The sequence below is a fragment of the Agelaius tricolor genome, unplaced genomic scaffold (assembly GCF_023055355.1).
Source record: "Agelaius tricolor isolate 1412-34295 unplaced genomic scaffold, bAgeTri1.0.p SCAF_17, whole genome shotgun sequence".
Classification (NCBI taxonomy): Eukaryota; Metazoa; Chordata; class Aves; order Passeriformes; family Icteridae; genus Agelaius; species Agelaius tricolor.
Window position 1 is genome coordinate 4,513,163 of NW_027269277.1, and position 21,266 is coordinate 4,534,428.

The 21,266-nt window shown below is 43.9% G+C and overlaps 1 protein-coding gene across 2 annotated transcripts in view; it reads left to right on the top strand.

Moving 5' to 3' along the window:
- Positions 1 to 12,099: 12,099 nt before the first annotated feature.
- HDX (highly divergent homeobox) overlaps positions 12,100 to 21,266 on the top strand; it is a 40,447-nt gene continuing 31,280 nt past the window's right edge. Inside the window, exons 1-3 of one of the 2 annotated variants that reach the window (XM_071442190.1) lie at positions 12,100 to 12,366; positions 16,020 to 16,165; positions 20,181 to 20,327. In XM_071442190.1, coding sequence (XP_071298291.1) covers positions 20,181 to 20,327 — 147 coding nt within the window. In that variant the 5' untranslated portion in view covers positions 12,100 to 12,366; positions 16,020 to 16,165. The remainder of the gene's footprint in view (positions 12,367 to 16,019; positions 16,166 to 20,180; positions 20,328 to 21,266) is intronic. The other variant, XM_071442189.1, reaches the window with a different exon arrangement.

Genomic DNA, 21,266 nt, shown 5'->3' on the forward strand with positions numbered 1-21,266 from the left:
TGTGATGGCAAATTTATTACATGGGGATCAATGGCCTCTATTTTGTAGGTATTATGGAGGTCAGACTAAATTTTCAGAACTCTCCTTTTTGACTCTAAAAACATAGGAATTTTGAAATTTGAGTGCTACTAACTCCAGGTCCTTTTCTTCAAAGAAAGTAAAATGTCAGAATATTTATTACTACAATATGTTTAATTTCCTGTCAATACATCCATATTCATTTATATACAATATGATTGGTATTTGCCTTTCCCCTTCCTCTAGTAAGTAAATGGAAAATATTTATTTGATAAAAATGGAATAAAAGTCCAATGTACTTCCTCTGCAAGAATCACATGAAGAACAACTTTTAAGCAATAAACCATCTGCTTCTCACTACATTAGGTAAACAATATTACTTTGGGAAAAAAAAGCAGTAATAATGGAAAACTTGACAACAGTAATAAAACTTCCAAACTATTGATACCAGACTCCCTTGCAATTCATTATTTGCTGGCTGGAAAGTTGGCTTTGAAGCACAAGTGCCTGTTGATTTTCCTAAAGCATTCAGGGAACCAACTCAAAATATTCAGTGATTCTGTGAAACTTGGGCTGTATATTCTGTGTGACATTTATGGTGTGAAGAAAATACACAGCAATGCTGGAAATGGACTCGTTTTGCCATTGAGGGACCCTCAGTGTGGTGGAGAGGAGGGAGAAGCTGATGCTCAAGTGTCCAGGAGAGCCTGGGTGCACTCTGGGCCATTCCACTGGGAAAAAACCACTTTATCATTTTGTCTTCCATCATTATCTCCTTCTCCACCATCCCACAGCAAAATGTGCCTCGCAGAAATGTCTGAGTATGAACTTCAATATTCAAAGAGTCATTTTGCCTTGCAGAGATATCTGATGGGGTGACCCAGGATGTGCTGGCACCGGGAATGTCAGATTCATAAAATTGTGACAATTATTATCATCCCATCTTCATTTTCCCCGGTGATTTTCAGTCCAAGCTTGTCTTTCATGTTGCCAAGTGACTGGTGACAGCAAAATCTTTTCTTCAAGGCATTCTCAAGATGGCTTTTTCTTTATCTTACCATCTCTGCAAAGCCCTGCTATTATTAGGCCTTCCTAATGCCTTGGTTAAAACCTCAGAGATTATGCTCCTGCTGTATACTCCAGTAGCCTCTTCATTCTCCATGTTTAGTTAGACTCAATATTTGCTTGGAGGACTGGCTGTGACTACAGAGATATTCCCAGTGTGTGACTGGAGCCAGGTCTTGTGATACCTTAATATTGTGAGTAGAAATAGAGATACAAGAATCTGAAAGATTGAAAAAGAAAACTTGTGTGAGCCACGAATACCTGCCAGACTAACCTGACATGAAAATATCTGCTGCAGCCTTCATCAGGGGCACTTCAGAGAATTTAGTATGTGAAGCTTCCCTTGATACATCTGTGAATGAGGGAACCTCAGCTCTAAGTGCAGAGCTGGACATTTTTCATCCTTTCTGTAGCCACACAGAGTTAAACACAGATCCGAAAGAAGGATGCAGAATAAAAAGGTCTCTTCTCTTCAGCCTGTCTCTCCAAATTAACTTGATTTGCTGTTTAGAGATCGAGGAGATGATGGTGATGTGTCCTGTCGTGTTTTCCTCTGCATCCCAGCAGCATGCCCTTTGCTCTTAACCAGGAGCTTTGCATCAGCAACCAGCTTTCCTCCTGTAATTAATTTCTCAGGGCTCTTCCCCTGCTCTTTCCATTCCAAACAGCTCTGCTCTCTCTTACATGCAACAGTAGTTTTATTTTGAAAGGGCTTGGCAAGCAAACAACATGATGTTTTCCCTTTGGACAACCTGAAGCCATGTTAGATGGTGACAAGACGTGCTCTGATCAAGATGAGGAAGGCACAAACTAATTGCCAAGAGCTGGGAAGCTCTGTGGCTGTGCTTCAGAGCCAGCTTTCATCTCTCTCTCCATTTCTTGCAGTCATAAATTGCACCAGCTCAGCTCCAAAATAAAGGCCTGCCATCCAGAAACCTTGTTTATAGGAAGGGCTGTCAGAGCCATCTGCAGCTCCTGCTCCTTCCTTCCTTCCACATCCCGGCAGCTCTCGGTCCTCCTGTCCCCTGGGAGGGAAGGACAGCGTGTTCTGCAGCCACCAAACACCAACCACAGCCCTGCCACAAAAATCCAGGGATAGATCCCTTGGTTTAGGGGTTTTCAACAGCTACTGCAACAGCAGTTCTTTAAATACTCTCTGATTTCTGATATATCCGATCCACTGTGCATTTCCTCAGGATCTGTGTCCTTCTGGCCTTCCAACAGCTACTTTGTCCTTCAGGTCTCCATAAGGAGTCTGTCCTCTCTTTTTCAGCCTATTCAGATTGAGAAAAACCTGCATTTTTATCTCTTCCCTTAGTTGGGCTTGTTTTGCCTGTGAGTATGATTAGAAATGCACATATCAAAATATCTCACCCTAAAACAGGGAGCCAAGGCTTTTAACACAGACATGGCCATGACCAAGCCTTGCCCTTGGAGCCTCCTGCACACCCACCAGCAATTCCCCAGGTCCCTGAGTTTCACCAGCTTTGTTCCTCAGGCTCCTCTTCTTTCCCCAGCTGAATCCAGTCCACAGCTCCAGGGCTCAGCTTTTCAAACCTCTCCTGCAGTTTGAGCTGTTGTGGGTTTATTTTTCCGTTCAGTGCAATAGCAGCAGCAGCAATTTTGGGCTACAAAGGCTCTCTGCAGGTGTTACTGCTGTGAGCCAGGGCTGGGAAAAGGGGAGACAGGTGAGAAACCTGTTAAGGACTTGCCCCTCGTTTCCTGGTGCCTGCAGACAAGGCCCTGTGTCTTCTGCCTGGAAGAGCTCGAGGATTTTAGCAAGTATTTCAAGTGATAAAGTTTAAATAAAAATCAAAGTCATATATTCCAATATTATCTCCCTCTTCCCCATAATTCCTCCAAGGCTCATCTCAGGATAATAACTTTCCATCATGTGAGCTACCCATTTAGCATTTTCTTAACTCTTTGGGGAAGGGGTGTAACTGTGCAGCCGTCTTAAATTAATTTGAAAGAGTTAGGAAAAAAATTGGTTCCATTAATCTATCTAAAACTATCCATATTATCTCCATCAATTATTTATAAATTCATTTTGCATTCTAAACTAAACCCCACACCGTCACTTATGTTTAATGCTGCCTGCCCATTTTCCTGATGAAGTGCCACATTTGCTGCATTTCTGCATCACATCTTTTTAACAAATGTCTAATTTCTGCAATCATGTATCTTGCTAAGAAAGCTCTTACTCCTTTTGTATAGCTCACCAGTTTTGCTGTATTGCTGCTCTCTCCCAGTACATCATCGTGGAACTTAGCAGGACATTTCTCATGTTAATTGAATGTTCTGCCCATATATACAGATATTTATAATCTCCTGGGGGAAAAACTGTTTTAGTGGCTTTTCACAGCACAATTCATTTTCTTATTTCTACTTATTCACGGAAAATGTTAGGATTAAAAATAGCTTAGGCTGAAAATTTTGTTGAAAGCTTTCTCCCCTAAAATTATAAGTGACATGTTTTCACACTTAAACAAAAATATGTATCATTAGCTGTGAAAAAAGTGACATAAAAAAGAGATTAATCTTTAAATATATTAATTTATTGCAAAAAACTTTGTACAATGTTTGTTAATAAATCTCTGATTAACTTTTCTGGTAGAACATCACCCTGGTTGGGTTTCCAATACTCAGACTAGAATACAAAAGTTAATTATTTTGCTGTTAAATTGCCACCAGAATCAAAATTTTTCAGGCATTATGACTCACATTTTCCTATCTTTTCAGCTTTGGGCCGCTGCTGGCAGACTGTGACCCTGTATATTGAAAGAGCATTTTCAAATTCTACTATTTATCACAAATGTATGTCTTGGACACTAAAATCTCCCCCAGGCACATAAATTTTTTATGCTGAATATAAGCATTCCCCTTTGTACAATTTTAGCTGTACCAAGTTAATAGCTCTAAAATATGACTTGATTTGAATCTCAATTTCCAAACACTGCTTTGCCAGTGCAGCAGCTAGAAAGTGATACAAAATCAAGGTGAGCTTTCACAGGGATGTGACAGGGAGAGGACTGACATTAGAAAGCAATACAGAATCAAATTCCCATTTCCTGGAACTCAGTTCATCACCCTTTGTGGGCCTGTTGGGTCACTCTTGTGATTAAAAGCCAATCATGATTATTTGAATATTCCTTTTGAGTCAGTTGTGTCCCTTCTGTGTCCCAGAAATTTCAGCTAGGTCACATTTCTTAGTTGGCTCAGGAAAACAGGATCATTCTGTATTAAAAGTGATCATAGCAAAGTTACATTTATGGCGATGAAGAAGTGACATTTATGTCCATTTGTTGCCTGGAATAAAAAACCCTTTGGACTCAGAATTTTGCCTTCTCCTACAAGCACAAACATGGGGCTGTGGCAATCAGAAAGAATTCATGTATTAAACCACTTAAGCATAGCATAAGGGCCTGCTCTGACTTGGAAAGCCGTTATGTTAATTAGCTTAAATTTGCAAGAATTTGACTAAATAGGAACAACTTGACATTTAGTTTGAAAGGTCTAAATGTTTCTGTAGAGTTCAGACACCAGTGCTGCAGGTAAGGTTTTCCTTTTTTTTTTCCCCTTTCCCAAATGAAGGCACGAATACAAAAAGTTCATTTGCAAATGTTTACCTAACATAAAGGACTTACAGGGGGCCCATCAAGGAGGCTGACACAGATCCCGATTAAGTCGAATCCCTGGCAATAGACTCTGCCATGAAGTTGGGCTATTTGCTTTTCTTCAATCCTCCCTGGCTTTAGATGCTCTCAAATCTTTCCTAATCCCCGCTGAAGGGCACAGCTAATTAACCTGGGACGGAGCTGCTCTGCCTTTGCAGCCTCCCTGGCACACCTGCACGACCCCGGGTGCCTGCAGATGCTCCAGGAGCAGGGACACCTCCAGCTCTGGGAATGGCACAAGGGCACCTTTCCCACCCCTGTCTGAAGCCCTACAAAGGGCAGAGATGCAGAGATGCTGCTCGCTGGGCTGCAGCTCCCACAGCCCATTGAGAATGATACATTTATTTCTTCCTTCCCCTGTTTCACACTTCCAAAGCACATCCTGGACGTTCATGGCCCTGTTTCGCTGCCCTCTGTTCCCTCAACAAACCCAGTGATATCTGGCATCTCCTTTGTCCCCCAATTCTCCTGCTGCTGTTGAAATGGTGCTTTGAGCCCCGCTCCTCTGAAACTGTACAAGTGACCACAGCTTCCCTCCCTGTTTTTTTAATTCCCAGAGTCAGAAATTGATTCGTTAATGGAGCTTAAGCTCCGTGGCTTGCAGCACCCTGCACCTTTTCATTAGCTGGGAATCCGAGATAAACACAGTGATTTAGGGCTGCTGAGCAAATCCATCAGCTCCATGGCATGACAGCTCACTGCTGCTTTTGCTCTGGGAGCTTTACTCAAATACACTGCTAACAGCTCGGTTTTGCCCCCCATATTCTATCAAAAAGCTTTTTCTTTTTAAAGGATGTGTTAAGGCACAGGGGAAGCAGCTGCTTCCAGGGAGCCAGGAGTGGCTGCTCCCCACAGAGCAGGGTCACAGCCAGGACTGAGGTGGCCCAGGGGGGCTGCAAGGGGGTCCTGGAAGAGACTGGGGTTGGGGGAAGAAAGACCCCAGAAGGACAGTGTGGGGGCAAAATGAAGCAAAATGTCCATGTGAGTGTAAAATAAATTATTATTATTTTATTATAAAATGTATGAAATATATATTTTTCACTTGAAAATACAGAGATCAAAACCAGTTATTGGTACTGATGAATTCTGAGGAGTAACATTAATTAAGGTTTCATAACTGGAAATTCCCTGGTCAGTAACCTTTGATACTGTCTGGAGACTCAAATCCCACAGCCTATCCTTGGTGCACTAAAACATGATAGATGGAGCATTTCTATCATCTCAAATACTGCCTGCTGGAATTCCAGCTGTGGGGATCACTATGGGGGAGTTACTCCTGTGCTCTAACACAAAACACCCAGCAAAAAGTCAGCCAGGACTAAAAAGGCTTTTGATATGATTCAAGAGATTTGTCCTGAGTTCCTGTGCTCTTATCTTGCATTTAAAAGGAGACAACTCCATTTGTGCCCCGAAGTGCCTCACCCAGAGCTCTGCCTTGTGGGGACAGCTGGGTGACAGTGACTGCACCTGCCCCTGAACCAGGCTGGGCGTTTTGTGTCACCTCAAAGGAGATTGAAGGCATTTCCTGAGTATGGCTGCTCCTGAAGAAGCATCGATCAGGAACCCCAAAGCACAAACTGCATCACCAGGGATTGGGAAATAACCTTCCCCTCTTCTTACAAAAGCTTCCCTTTAATGTCACATCATTCCATTTTATCTGGGCTGAGATTAAAGAAGATTAAACGGAGAGGAAGTAAAACAGGTTGGAAACAATAATGTAGTGCTACCACAAGTACCACTAATTTCCTTCATTTAAGGAAATTACTTAAACAAATAGTGATTCATACAAAAGCTGTCTTCTTTCATGAAAGAAATAATTTGCATTTAAACAAATTCCTCTGTAGATGAAAGAAAACAAGGTTACAATAAAGGGAAAAATATTGGTTAGGCATCAAACCATCGGTACTTCAATTTTATTGTTATCTCAAAGACAAAGATGGAAGATTACTTTGTAAACATATTTAACAGGATAACTCTGTAATGCAGGATAACTCTGTAATGAAGGATAGCAGTTGGTGATAAGACTTAAACTTACAAAGTCTTGTTGTAAAATAAAAGTGGTGCTGTGGGACTGAACAGATATTTAGAAATTTTATCTATCTATTTGGAAATTTTATCTATCTATCTATACAAAAGAGAGTGGCTCCTTCCTGAGGAGGACACTTCCTCTGACCAGGATTCTCCTGTGACTTTGCCTTCTCTTGAAACCCCACCTGCAAACTGATGGATGGATCAGCCAAGCAGGGATGGGAATTGTCTCATGGGAATTGTCTCATGGATTTCCCTCCTTGCTGAAGTCTGGCACTGCCAGAACTGGCATTTTTAGCTGATCTTGTACTTTTGGGAGGTGATTTTCAGCAGGACACCCAAAGGGCTCCCAGTGGGGTTAATATTGTTTGAGTATTTCTTTCTGGAAGTGCTTGTGGTTCAACACTGGTGAAAGGATTTCCTTGGAATCATTCAGATTCTCACCTTTCTTCTTCAACAGGAATGTGGAGCTGTTGAGGACCATCAGGTGCTTTGTACTGCTATTTTATTTGTAAAATTGATTCCAAAGTTTTTGTTTTCATCTCTGCTTTTATAGCGCTGTTTCCTGTAGAACTAAACCTACATTTTATTTTATTGTATAATTTCTTTCCCTTACTTTGGCTTGCTGTAACTGAGGAGAAAAATGAACTTGACTACATCAAACAAGGGAAGAGAAGCAAGGAGAAACACTTGAAGGAAATGCCAGGTGATGGTTATTTTTATTCCAAAGAATTAGGGACAACCACTACTTTAAAGGGGGAAAAAGATCCCCACTTTTCAGGCTCTTTCAGCCCAGTCAGGGGTACAAGAGAAAAATAAGGACTGGTAGCAAGGGGGAAAGGCACAAGCTTTGGTGGAGATGGAATAAAGTGTGGATCCACGGGTAGAAGACAAGGAACAGAGAAATGTTTGATGTTGGGAGACCTGAGCACATGGAAAAACCATCTTAACCTGTGGAGAAATACAAGTCAAAGAAAAGCAAAGTGCTGCCTAAACTAATAAATGCTTTGAAGATCCCAACTCAAAGTTTTATTGGCTTCTTTTCTAAAAAAATAATGGGAAATAAGAATTGCTTGGACATCACCTTTACCATCTCACCAATTGAATTGGGCTTGTAGGGGAAAGATAAATAACAAAAGGGAGGGCTATATAGGATTATTTTTTTAATGATGGTTCTATCCCTGGTTCTTTGCTTCCTCATGCCTGGTTTTGTTTGCATTTTTATTTAAAAAATAATTTAACTTTTTCTTTGTACTATAAAACTTTCTATGCTTGGAATACTAATGGGTGAAAAATAAATATACAGAAATTATGTCCCTCTTTGTAAAAATTTTTGGTGTATTGCATTTTAGATGTTCCTCGAGTTCATAATTTCCCCTGCTCAGTGTGTGAAAAATTATCAAAGGCAATAAAAATGCAAGGAAACAGCATCCCTGATTTTCTTAAAAATATCCCAATAAGATAAAAAGTGGAACAAATCCTTAAAATATCTACCCAGCCATGCTCTTTTCCATTTTTTTTCCATAAGCACCAGCTGTTTTTTCCATACCAGCACAAAGGACATATTTACAGATTCAGTTTATGGGAGCTTTGTTTATGCACTGGGTGAGGATTAACAAGTAATTTTAATTAATATGGCAAAACCAAGTTCAAAGAAGACAGAAAATTTGTAAATCTTGTAAGACCACTAATTCTGGCTGGGCTTTTAGATGCAGAAAATGTGCTGCATGGAATTTTCCATATTAACATTTTTCCTAAGGTTAACACACTGTAATCCTTTCTCCATCACCATTTCGCACGGAACCTCCTGCTTTAGTGGATTTTTCACTACGCCCCTGTACTCCCAATATTATGTCTTTATAATATTTCTGTAAAATGAGCATTGCTGTTGTCATTTTGGGTGTTCATTGAGCAGAAAACCTGGGAAAGAGCAGGAACCTAAACCAAGAACTTGCTTTTCAAAGCAACTTTTACCCCTGGAAATCCAATGGCATCAACAGGAAAAGAAGGACATATATATTTTGGTGGACTCAACCAAAAGAATACTCAAAAGAATAAATAATTTAATAATAATAATACATAGTTATAAAGAATAATCTTTTAAAGAATAAATCACTTCAAACTTTCCTTTGTGGCAGAATAAGGAGCCTTGTAGAGATATGAAGCAGTAAATATTACATATCTTGGCTTTAGCAGGGTTTTTGGAATGGTCAGACACATTCTTGGAGGGGATAAAGCCTCAGAACTGCGTGAGGAGCTCCTCAGGGAACTGCTGATACACTTTTCTAACAAAATGAAAGGACCAGTGGGGTTTTCCTGTGGCAACTCCTGAAGCTGAAATCTCATAAATCTCTTACAAGGGTTGAACTTACCAAAGATTCAGGATGAATGATAGCAAGAAATTCCCAAAAGGAGCTTGGTCAAGCACCAGATCAACTCCAGGCTTTTCCACACTGGATTCTCCATACATCTTCCCAAGTACAAGTTGGACACTTTGGGGACATGGGACAGATTCAATCCAGGTCCCTTTTTGGCTGATGCAATGCAGCCCCATGATTTCATGCCTTGGAGCAGCATCAGAGCCAAATTACTCAGTGGGATGGAGAATTGCAAATACAAAAATTCCAGGTGAAAATGGGCTCTTTTCAACCCTGTTTTCACTCCTTTTTGAAAGGCCTCTGACTTTATCGGTGAGCCCAAGGTCTGGCTTAGAGCTACATCCTTTAAAACATCCCCTAAATAATGGCACAATAAGTGAATAAAGCTGTCCTGGGAAAAGGTTCTGTGCAGTGGGGTGGGTTTGCCCCTGTGGCTGCCTCAGTGTTTTCCAGACTCCACAAAAAGCCAGAGAAATGGAAATAGCAGCCATTGCTCTCAAGTGTGTGACCAAAGCTGTCACACAGCAGCTCCCAAGTCCTTGCCCAGGAATTCTGAGCAATCCCTACAGAGACTCCTCTCACCTGCTAAAAGTCTGAGAACCCACGAGCTGCTGGAAAAGGGAAAGCTCTGGAACACTTGTGCGATCCTGCAGCTGGGTTCCTGAGGGTGGAATCCATTCCCTGGTGTTCCAGGGAGCCATGCAGATGTTCCCAGCTGTGGCAGGAAACGCCCAGCCCTGGCCCCAGGGCAGAACCACACGGGGTAAGTCACTAATGGTGAGCTGGGCTCATCAGTTTAATGAGCTCCTGCACAGGAGCCGCAGCACAGTCTCACTTTGATGCTGACTCCCTGATGGAAGGACTCCTTTCATGTTCCAGGCTGCTGTTTAAACCACCAGACCAATCTGCCAGCCCCTGTTAATTTAAATCCGTCATTAATGAAGGAGAAAGCATTTAGATCTGGTGGCAGGAGAGGAATATTTGGTTTATTTCATTCTGATATAGGTTTTTTTTTCTCAAAGTTTGGCTCCTTAAGAGGCATTACCAGGGAAGGAAATACATTACATGCAATTCTTTGTGGAGCTTGTCACTCCTCTGCTGCAAACAGCAGCAGCTTTGTTAACCTGTATGTTCAGCCTCCTATATTGTAAAGAACATTACTGTGATCAATAAATCTTCTTTTGGGGCTGAAAGTCTGCAAACTGGTTTCTTTGACAACTTAAATACACATCTCATGTCTCCTTCAGGAACGATTCTATGAGTTTTTTGATGAAAACTATAGAAAAAGCACCTGTAAGCCCATTGTTAGTCAAATTAAAGTCCTTGAAATATTACTTTCTATTATCCACCATTTTAAAGGAGTTTAATAAGCTGCTTTTTATCAAACACCACTGTATTTTTCAAGGGATGTCAGAGAGACTGTCTCACCATTTTTGTTTCCCAAGCTGCAGATATTATGAGAACAAAACATACCAAGTTTCTTAGGAATCGTTCCACAGCTAATTCCAAACCAATTCTTTTCTATAAAAGCAGTGGTGTAGAAGTTTTGTGGTTGCTGTATTTGATTTTTACAGGGCGAGTGTTGATGGCACACAGAGGAAGGGAACATATCCAGGAGACAAAGCAGCACAACAGAAGATTTAGGGTTTAAATGTATGGGCTCTCCCTAAAATCCTGCTACTAAATTCAGGATGTTTACTACATCATAGAATTACAGAATGGTTTCAGATGAAAAGACCTTAAAGATCATCTATTACCGACTCCCCAGAGGGATGCCACCACTAGTTCAGAATCCGTGTTAAAATTTTTAAACAATGTAAACAACTTCTTGCAATTTTAAAGTAAACATAAACACTGTCTGCTTTTCTCCTCCCTGACTACAGAGAACCAGCAGCAATTCTTTCATTTCAGTCCTGCAGAAATATTTACTGGTACTTCTGATTAAAGCATTGTACAAAATTAATTGCCTGTTTAATATTTTAACATCGTGACTTTCAGAGGAAACTATTTGGAGTAGGGATATGGCCTGTCTGGAGGCTTTGGAATGAACACAGGTCTCAAATCTGCTGCTGACTTCACAGTGCTCCTACAGCCGAGCCAATAAACAGTGATTTTACATGATTTCTACCACGGAATCCATCAGAATGGGCCAGCAGGGTGCTTCCTGCTCCTTTGTTGAGGAGTTTTCCATTTGGAAGGGAAATGGAGCCCAAAAGAGGGCTGGCACTGATGCACCTGGCAGTTCCTGGACCCTGTAAGGACACAGGAGTGAGGGTGTGCGGTTTGTGTTGTCACCAGCTCTGGCCGTGGCCCCGAGGAGGTGCTGGCCCCACCTGCCCTGCACCTGGACACACCAGCATTTCCTCCCTTCCCAGACCAAATGTATCCATCCTGGGAAACAAAAGGTTTATTTCTTGAGTGCATTATAATATTTATTGATGCAAATGAAGCCCTGGTCCTTCATGGAGCTTTTTGGATTTCACTGGGGAGTCTCCTCGTGAGTTGCCCAATGCCGTGGGGGTCACAGGGATGGCCACCCACAGAATCACTGGATGGATGGGGCTGGAAGGATCTGGAGATCACCCAGTGCAAGGCGGGGTCACCTGGAGCAGGTGGCACAGGAAGGTGTCCGGGTGGGTTTGGGATGTCTCCAGAGACTCCGCACCCTTCCAGGGCTCTGCCGCCCTCATGGAAGGAAGTTCTTCCTGGTGTTGAGGTGGAACTTCTCGCGTTGCAGTTTATGGGCACTGCCCCTTGTGCTGTCGCTGGGCAGAGCCGGCACCACCCTCTTGGGGACATTTACACGGATCGCGGGCTCCTTCCCTGTCTCTCCCCCTCAGATCTCAGGGATGGCTTTCCAGGAGCACTCGCAGGGTGCTGCGGGCCGGGCCCGCGGCGCGGGGGCGGTGCGGGGCTCCGGGGGCGGTGCGGGGCTCCGGGGCCGCAGCGGGGCCGGCCCTGCGGCCGCCCCGTCCCCTCACGGTGCCGGCGCTCCCGTGCGCGCCCCCCCGGCGGGCGGCGGGGGCGGGCGCCGTCCGGGCCGCGCTGATCGCAGCGCGCCATTGGCCGCTGTCTGCGCGCACGTCACGATCATGATGAGAATTAATGATCGGGGCCGCTGATTTCATTGTGTGACGCCGGGACCGACCCAGCCGAGCCCGGCCGAGCCCGGAGCCCCCGCGCCGGCCCCGCGCTGCACGGTAAGCGCGGGGGAGCCCTCCCGGGGTGGGGGGAGCGCGGCGGGGCCCCGAGCGGGAGGGGCACGGCGGGAGGGGAGGAGGAGGAAGAAGATGATGATGGTGATGATGATGATGGTGGTGATGATGATGATGATGATGCCGGCGATGCCCCCCCCTCCCGGGCCCGGCGGTGGGGGTGGGGGGAGGCCCGCGCGGGCTCGCGCGCGCGGACCCGCCCGGCGCGCGCAGGCGCTGCTGCGCCTCCCGCCCCCCCCGGCGCGGGCCCGAGCGGGGGGGGGAGGCAGCGCCGGGCACGCGCCGGGAGCCGCCGGGGGAACTGCGCGTGCGCGCGCAGCCGCTCCGCGCGCGCTAGGGGGGGACCCGCGCGCCTGCGCCGGCCGGGGCCGCTCTGCGCGTGCGCGCCGGGCCCGGCAGCGGCCCCTCAGCCACTGGTGCCTCGGGCACCGAAACACCGCGGGCACAGGGACACGGCAGGGACAGAAACACCGCGGGCACACAGCCTGGGAAACACCCCGGCATCCCCAGCACACCGGCCCGGCCGCTGAAGCACGGCACTCAGTGCCACGTCCAGCCTTGCCTTAAACACTGCAGAGACAGGGACTCTGCCACCTCCCTGGGCAGACCCTTGCAATGTCTGAGCACTCTTTCTGTGGAGGAATTGTTTATAATGTCGATCCTAAACCTCCCCTGGCACAGGTCTTGTCATCGCTAATTGCCTCATTCCCTGGTGGAATCACAGAATCCCAGAATCACTGAGGTTGGGAAAGAGCTGTGAGATCACCAAGTCCAACCTGTGCCCGATGCCCGCCTTGTCACTGAGTGCCACCTCCATCCTTCCTTGGACACCAGGGACGGGGACTCCAAACCTCCCTGGGCAGCCCCTGCCAGTGTCTTCCCACCTGTTCCATGAAGAATTTCTTCCTAATGTCCAACCTAAACAGACCTTGGCAAAGCTTAAGACTGTGTTCTCTTGTGTCATGGGTGCCTCAGTCCTTAGTGCCCGGTGTCCCCAGTGGCTCAGTGTGCCTGTGTTGGCAGGGCTGTGGAATAAGATGAACTTTAAGCTCCCTTCCAACCCCAAACCCTTCTGTGATTCCATGGTGTTGGCCTGCTGTGGTGCCAGGCACAGCCAGCGGTGATTGACAGGGGCCTTGTGCTGCCACGCTTTTGTCCCTCAGGTGTTTGAGGGTGAGGAAGAGGAGGATGTGTCCTTGGCTGTGCTGTTCTGGAGGTCTCACCCCTGGAAGTGCTTGTGTGGCATTCCCCTGCCCGAGCAGTCCCAGCCCTGTCCCCTTCTCATTCTATGGATAACATCACACACAACTCACCTAAAGTAGTGCTGTATCCTCCCAGCTGCAGTCCTGAAGTAGCTCACATGTTCAAAGTAACACTGCATTGTAATGTTTCTTCCCTTTTTTCTGACATAGGTCTTACAAAACACATACACGCTTTATTTAAAACATGTGGCTAATCCAGCTGCAGTCAGGAGTCTCATTTGCATCAATAAAGCAGGATGGGATGCATAAACCTGCAGTGTTGTGGTCATGGGTTATTATGTTATTAAGTTACTGAGGGCTGTCTAATTTGTCCCTAATAAAGGGCTGCATTTTATAGGTAGGGCTGTAATACAATCCTCCAAACGCTGTACTTAGTGGAGAGGGAAGCAATTATGCTGCGAGTCACGGATATTTAAAAGTAGTTTTACAAGCTGGTGTGTACATTGCACTCACCCAAGCATCAGCCTCATCCACTGCCCTCAGAGTGAGTGCTTGTAACTGGTTTGGCCTGTGTAGGAAAGAGGCACCAACCTACAAATTCAGATTATTAAAGGTTCTTGCTTGATGTGTGTCCAGTATCTCCACATAGTGTGTAAGTTGGGGGGTTGGTTGGTTGATTGTTTTCTTTCCATTTGGGATGTGCAAAAAATGGTGAGTTTTTGGCAGAGGTGGAAAGTGGATGAGATTCTTTCAGTTCAAGTTTCTAAAGCTGGAGGAATAGTGTCACTACTGCAGTCTTGTTTTATTTATGTCTATAGTAGTTTTCTTTCCATAGTTCCAGTTTTGTCTCACATTTATATTGGCACTAGGACTTGTTATTTTTTGCCACTGGAGATCTGTGGAGGGAACAAAAAAAAACATAAATTGGGAGTGTGCCGATTTTCTTGTACCTCTTACAGATGGAGAGACTAAAACAGAAATAGTCTTTGTAAGGTGACTTTTTTCCTAGGAAAATGACTTTTTGGAGCTGAAGTGAAAAAAAAACTCTCAGAAACTGATTATTCCCTTTTATCAATCTGTGTTAATCCCTGACAGTTTTAGAATGTGTTATACCATACATATTTTTATACTTAGTTTCTTCCTGGTGGCTTGTACTCTTGAGTTAATTTATTATTTATTTGACATCCAAGACTAGTTTCTATTGCTGTTTGAAGTGAGTATAATTATGGGTTTGTTTCCTATTTTTCAAATTAATTCGTATTAGCATAAAGATCTACCTTGTAAATGTTTACTTGATTCAGCAATCCAAACATTTAAGGACTTTTGGAGACTAAGACCATACTGCTGTACCTTGTAGGAAGAAATTATTTTTCCTTCTTATGCTGCTCCTTTATTTTTTCTTTATTTTCCCCCAAGATCTCTCAAATAATTCCAGAACAGCTCAGTAACTCCTGAATTATTTGGTTACATTATTTTTCCCCCTTTCCTTATAGTTTGCTCTTTCTTTTGTGGCACTCCTTGACACTGAGTTGTTTCCATTAGTTGCTAAAAAGGAATGACCTGGCTTCACCAGGTCTCCGTGGAGAGACTGCTGATTTTGGAATGTTGGATGAAGTAAATGGGTTGGAAGGGCTGGGTTTGCAGCAAACCCTGGGATTGTGCACTGAGTACCTGTTCCATGAGGCAACCACGGCTTCAGGACCAGCTCTGCTGGAGCTCTGCGTGCTCTCCCCTCTCCACTCATTCCCAGAGAAGGGGTGGAATGGAAATACTGAGCAGGAGTTGCTCAAGGCACTAAAGAAGCTTGAAAAAGTTCAGCTGTAAGAACAAGCCCAATGTCATCTCTGAGGAGCTGGTGACAGTCACGGGGTGTCCATGGAATTGTCCTTGGGACACACTGAAGGCCACGGAGTTCCCATCTTTGTCCTTTTCAGTCACAGCCTGGGATCTCCCAGTGTCCCCAGTGCCTGGCAGCACTTGGACTCCATTCACACCTCCCAGACCACGACACAGCAGAGGAATCTTACAATGAGCAGATTTTTAAATTAGTGTTCAGTTCAGAAAGACAGTGAAAAAACATCTTTATATGGTTGGGTTCCCAGCAGGCTGAGGGCTGGGAGACCATGGGAGTGCAGAGTTACCAGTGATGGTTGGCCTGGGACATAGCAGGGGCAAGGGAAGCCTTGGAAAACCTGCTTTTTTCAGCTTTCTTCATGGGTTATTCTCTGCTCTGCCAGAGACACCAACACACTTGGCCAAGGCTGCTTTATTTTATTAGAACAGGCAGATGTTGAATCCTTAAATACAGCTTTGCCACCTCTGTCTTTTATTAAAGTGAAAATTCAACTTACATTCATGGAACTTGTTTGCATAGTGCTTTACCTGAATTTTATTAAATTTCACAGAGTTCTTTTCTGTAACAAACTCTCTTTTCAGTGCCAATGTGTTGCCAACCAGCTGGACACCTGGCTTCCCAAAAGCTCACAGGCTTGTTTGCTAAGCTTGGCAAGTCAAGATCAAAATGAAATTATGATAAAAATCCATGTGGATTTCTAACTTGGAGTCTGAGGTTCAAGACAAAGGTGAGAAATCCTGAAGAGACTGGAGTGCTCTGTAGGTGCACAGATTGGGAAAAGGAGTTTATTCCCTTGGAAGTTACTGAGGTTGTTTTGAATAATAGTCTGTGCTGAAGGTGAATGACCTGCTCATTCCTTTCATACTGATGCCTCAATGTTCAGTTAATTTAGCATTTTGCAAGTTACTTCCTGTGTTAAAGAAAATGTAAGAGCTCATATCTTGTTCTAATTATGAAAAGTGATGCTGAACATGTAATACTTCCCCAAAAAATAATCGCTGTAATCCTTTGATGAACATATCCTGTATTAATTTGTCTCAGAGCCAGTAACATTCTGTTCTCACAGCTGTGTGAATATCCTCAGTGTAGGTGAATTCCCAGGTGGCACAGGCACAGGCAGTGAGCAGAACTTGTTGCCTGTGCAGGTGGGATATGCAGAGATAATCCAGCTCTTCCTGGATTAATGGGATGCTCTGGACTCTGGTTTTCCAGGGGAGCTCCCAAACATCTGTCAATGGGTTTATTCAACACAGGGTACTGCTTCAGGTATTCAGAATCAGCACTTCAGAACTGCAGACAGCAAACTGATTTCCATGTGCACTTTACAGGTGACATAATATTAATCAGAGAGCTTTCAACCTGCCAGAGACAGAATATTGCCAGGTGTCCTTCACACTGGTGTGGAATTGGTGGAAGATGGTACAGAACTGTCCATTGACTGAGGGTTTGGTATATCCATGACACAAAAAGCTTTAATAAATCTCACCTGCTTGTTTGAAGATGTTGTAATGTAAACAGCAGTTATGACTCAGTTCATAACTCTGTGGTTGGAGGATCCTGTAATCTGTTTATTCAAATCAGTTTCTAATGGTCTCTGCAGGGAACCTTTGAGTTCTGCTTTACTGGATTCAAGGCAGAGGCTACCAAGGAATCTTACCAGGACTTTGGTTGGCAGGTGTAGTTCATGAGTGATTAAAATGCACTGTAAAAATGAGTTATTAAAGCAGAGCATGACCTCTCCTGAGCTTAGCTGGGCCAAGCCTGTCATGCAATGCTCAAGGGTTTATCTGAAGTTCAAGTGATTTAATCAAAATGATCCACCCTGTCTTTATCTAAATTACAGATGTCAAATCCAACAATGAAAGCATTTTAACACAGAAGTGACCTTGGATATAGAAATCCACATAATTAAAAAACATGTCAAGGACCTGACATGGGTCTTCCCTCGCAGGTCATCAGGTCTGGCTTTAAAAATTCATCTTGCCATTGGAGGAGTGTCCACTGCAGCTGGTGAATTGTTTGGAGAGCACAGTGTGATGGGCCTGTGTATGGAAATGCTGGAGCTTTGGGGTCACTTCAGCAGGGTCTGAAAAGATGGAAGTTTCAGAACTGTTTCTGATGAGGTCATTTGTGGGAACTGAGCTCCACTGAATAAAACAGGAGCACTGGTACTGAAAGAGGAGTAGACAGGAGTGGAAGCTGGGGCCTGCCAATTGTGCAGGAGGAAAAAGAATCACAAAATTAACTCTTCTGTGTTCTTTCAGAGTGATGTAAATCATTCAGTGGCCCTGTCATTGTGTATCCACATGGGAGATCTGAAGGCAGTTCTCAACATGAGAAAGTAGATTATGATGAACTTTATTGATCTGTTAATGGACTAATAATTGTCTCCTCTGTTGCTTGCTATAAATTTCTTTAAGGAATAGATTATTCAGAGCAAGAGTCTCCTTTGGCCAGCTCTGGCTGTGACTGAATAAAAGTTCAGGGGAGGCAGAACTCAAACCTGACTTGTAATGCAGCTGGTGCTGTGTTTAATAATGCACTGGATTGAGAGGGGGAATAAGAGAACAGAAGTAAAAAATGTAATTGAAAAATCATCTTCTATTTTATCCTTTATTTCAAAGAAACAGTAATTTTTACAAATTGGTAATTACTGATTTTTCTACTGCCTGTTGACGTAGAGAGGAAAGTAAACTCTGAAGTCAAAGCTCTGGTCTCCAAGTGTTTTAGTCCAAATTCTAGATATCAATCTCTTTCTTTATACAGGCCTCTTGAACTCTTAACATCCATTACCATGACATAGTATAATCATCTTGGAGAATAAAGTGAAAACAGTTGGATTTCTGCTTATGCTTTTGAGCTCCTAGTAATTTTATTTGCTTTTTATTAGAAGCAGTTCTTTTGCAAAGGTTAGGTAGATCACCCCTCTCCTTTCCATTGAGAATTTTCAAAACTGCTTGGCTACAAAAGGTTCCCTCATCCTCTTTATTTTGCTACTGGATGTTGGCAGGTTTCTCCTCCTTTGGTTCATTCTGTATTCTTGTGATTTATGTACTGCATTAAAATAACTTGTGGCTGGTGACGTTTTTGCTTCCCAAGGCACCACGTTGGATGCAGGCTGTTCCTGGCTGGCACTTGCATTGTGTCAGCTGGTGGCCTCCTGTCTGGGACAAAAAAAGGCCCTGCCTTGGAAATCTGTGAAGATGAGGCTCTTCTTTTCTGATATCTACCCAGAGGATTGCATTCTTTGCCTGTGGAGATTGTGTAACGAGAGCATCAAGCTCCAGTTTGCTGTTAGGACTCTGTTGTGTGCTTGATAATATTGATAATATTGGCAATAATGTTTGCCTTTCCCAAGCCAGGGCATGAATTTTCACACAGAACAAAGCAATGTCTGGTTTAATGAGTTCATCAAAGTGCTGCCCTGTCCAGGCCACCTCCTGTGTCCTCACAGTGAAACTCAGGGGGACCCAGTGCTGGGAACTGACCTGAGGAGTTGCTGCTGGCCCAGGAGGAACCCGAGCCTCTCATCCTGGTTGACTTCCTGAGCACTGTTGTGTAGAGGTAAAACCTTATAAAAGAAAGGCCTTGTAAAACCAGCCCTTGCTATTTCAGCTGAATTAACAGCTAGCCTGTAAAGTTCCCATGAGAAGGAATCAGAAGAATGGGAATCAGTTTGCATAACAGTCTATTCTTGCAAGAAGGCATCTATAAAAAATAAGAATTCTATCCCATGAGAATCCACAAAGAAAAGATGTAAACACCTGTGTAAAGAGAGAGCCTTAGCTTGTGCACACACAAGCACCTTCTAACCAATGAACTGAGTGGCAAGAAAGTTCCAAACCAATTAGAATTAAACACAATAACTGGGAAAACTGGCTAAAAAAAGGCTGTAACATTAAAGTGGGGTTTTTGCTGCTGGCACTTTGAAGTGCTCTGCCCCTTGTTATTCACCCCTGCTGTTGTTACAGAGCACCACTTTGGACAGAGCCAAGGAGCAGGAGCACATCCCAAGGTCCTGAAGCCAGCATTGGTTATATCCCAGGAAAACAACCCTTACTTGTTCTTAAAATGCAGATTTCCAGCCTTCAGGGGGTGTCACAGCAGCAGAGCCTTTCTCAGCCTGGGACATGGGTGTCCCTCCTCTGTTAAACCAGGGCTCCCCAAAGCCCTTCCTTGGGGGCTTTCCCCCAAATTGGTCTTTGGTCCTTGATCCTTGTGACTTTGCAGCTGGAAGTGCCAGTACTGACACAGCAGAAGGACTGGCTCTTGTGGAGTGCAGGAGTTGCTGAAGTTGGAGACAGTGGAAACTTTACTCGTGTCACTCACCTTGATTTTATACCAGATTGTATCTGGTTTTTGTTGTTAGGGGTGGGAAACAGACCTGCCAATATTGGAGCTGCTGATGTTTCTCTGTTTTGCCTAAAGCCTTTATTTCATTTACATTTTTAAGGGAGAAACTTTATTTTTCAAACTAGATCCTCGTGAGCTTACCAATACCCTGTAATGTTTATTTATTTGTGCAAAGCAGTCTCTGTTGTTCCAAACATCCAGTTCACCTGTTCAGCTTGACACAACTCTGACTGCAAGAGGCTTCCTTGGAAAGTCAGGGAGAGTGTTGGTAAAAGGTTCTGTAGAGAAAACATGTCAGTCCTCACCGTTGTCAGAGGCACATATGAGAGCTGTGCCTCCTGCACAGCTGCAGCTCCCACCCAGCTTTCAGTGTCTCCTTTTCCTTTCAGATGAATCTGCGTTCTGTATTTACTGTAGAACAACAAAGGATATTGCAGCGTTACTATGAAAATGGAATGACAAATCAAAGTAAAAATTGCTTTCAGCTCATATTGCAGTGTGCACAAGAAACTAAACTGGATTTCAGCGTGGTCAGGGTAAGTACTGAGGCCTTCCAAATTTGTTAAGCATACACATTCATTGCATTACATAAAATAGACAGAGGTCTGGAGTCTCTCACTTTATCCTTGTCTTAAATCAGACTTCAGTTTGTGTGTGTGTGTGTGTGACATTCATTTTTACCCAGCAAGCCTGTTTAGAGTTTGTTTTCACTGAAATATCTTCACATGACTGTTGAATTTAGCAGGGGCCTGGGTTGCACAAGGATTTTTGTTGTCTTTTGTTGGGATTTTTAAAGTTATTATTTATTAATTATAGGGTGGGTTGCCATATAGAAACTTTGTATAATGTATTGTATCAGAGCAAGGTCATGTTATTAAGAAACTATTTTTAAGCTAAATAAGTTTCTATAAATTAATATATTTGGGGGAAACAACTGTGGAACTATTTCTTTTGATGCACTCTGTCACACTTGTATTCCACATCACAATCATAAATATTGTGGTCCTTTGTGGTTATTCACAGTGAGGACATTCTTTTCCTATAAAACAAGAATGTCCCAGTGCTAACAGGGGCTCTTCCAGAGTCTATGAATTCCACAGAAAGGGAAATAATAATCCCTTTGTGAAACACTAGACAACAAAATGGCTGTTGTCCGAGAGGGAGCAGAAATAGAAATCCTGAGGCATTAGATGGAAAAATAACAAAGGGTACTGGAGCTCCCAGGAGCTGCTGTGACACTGGACACTGAGGAGGAGCAAGGGGGGCCAGTCTGGGTTGGTTTTTAATTGGTTTAACAGTGGCACATTGACAATAACAACCCTGCTCCCAAATTCTTACCTGGATTCCCCTCTCTCAGAGCTCTGCAAACATTAAAAGTTACTTTCTCAGCTGGAGGTGGTAGAAGCCGTGAAAGGCAGGCAGGGGTTCAGGCCCCTGGGGCAGGCAGGCAGTTGTAACAGGAATCTGGATGCTGA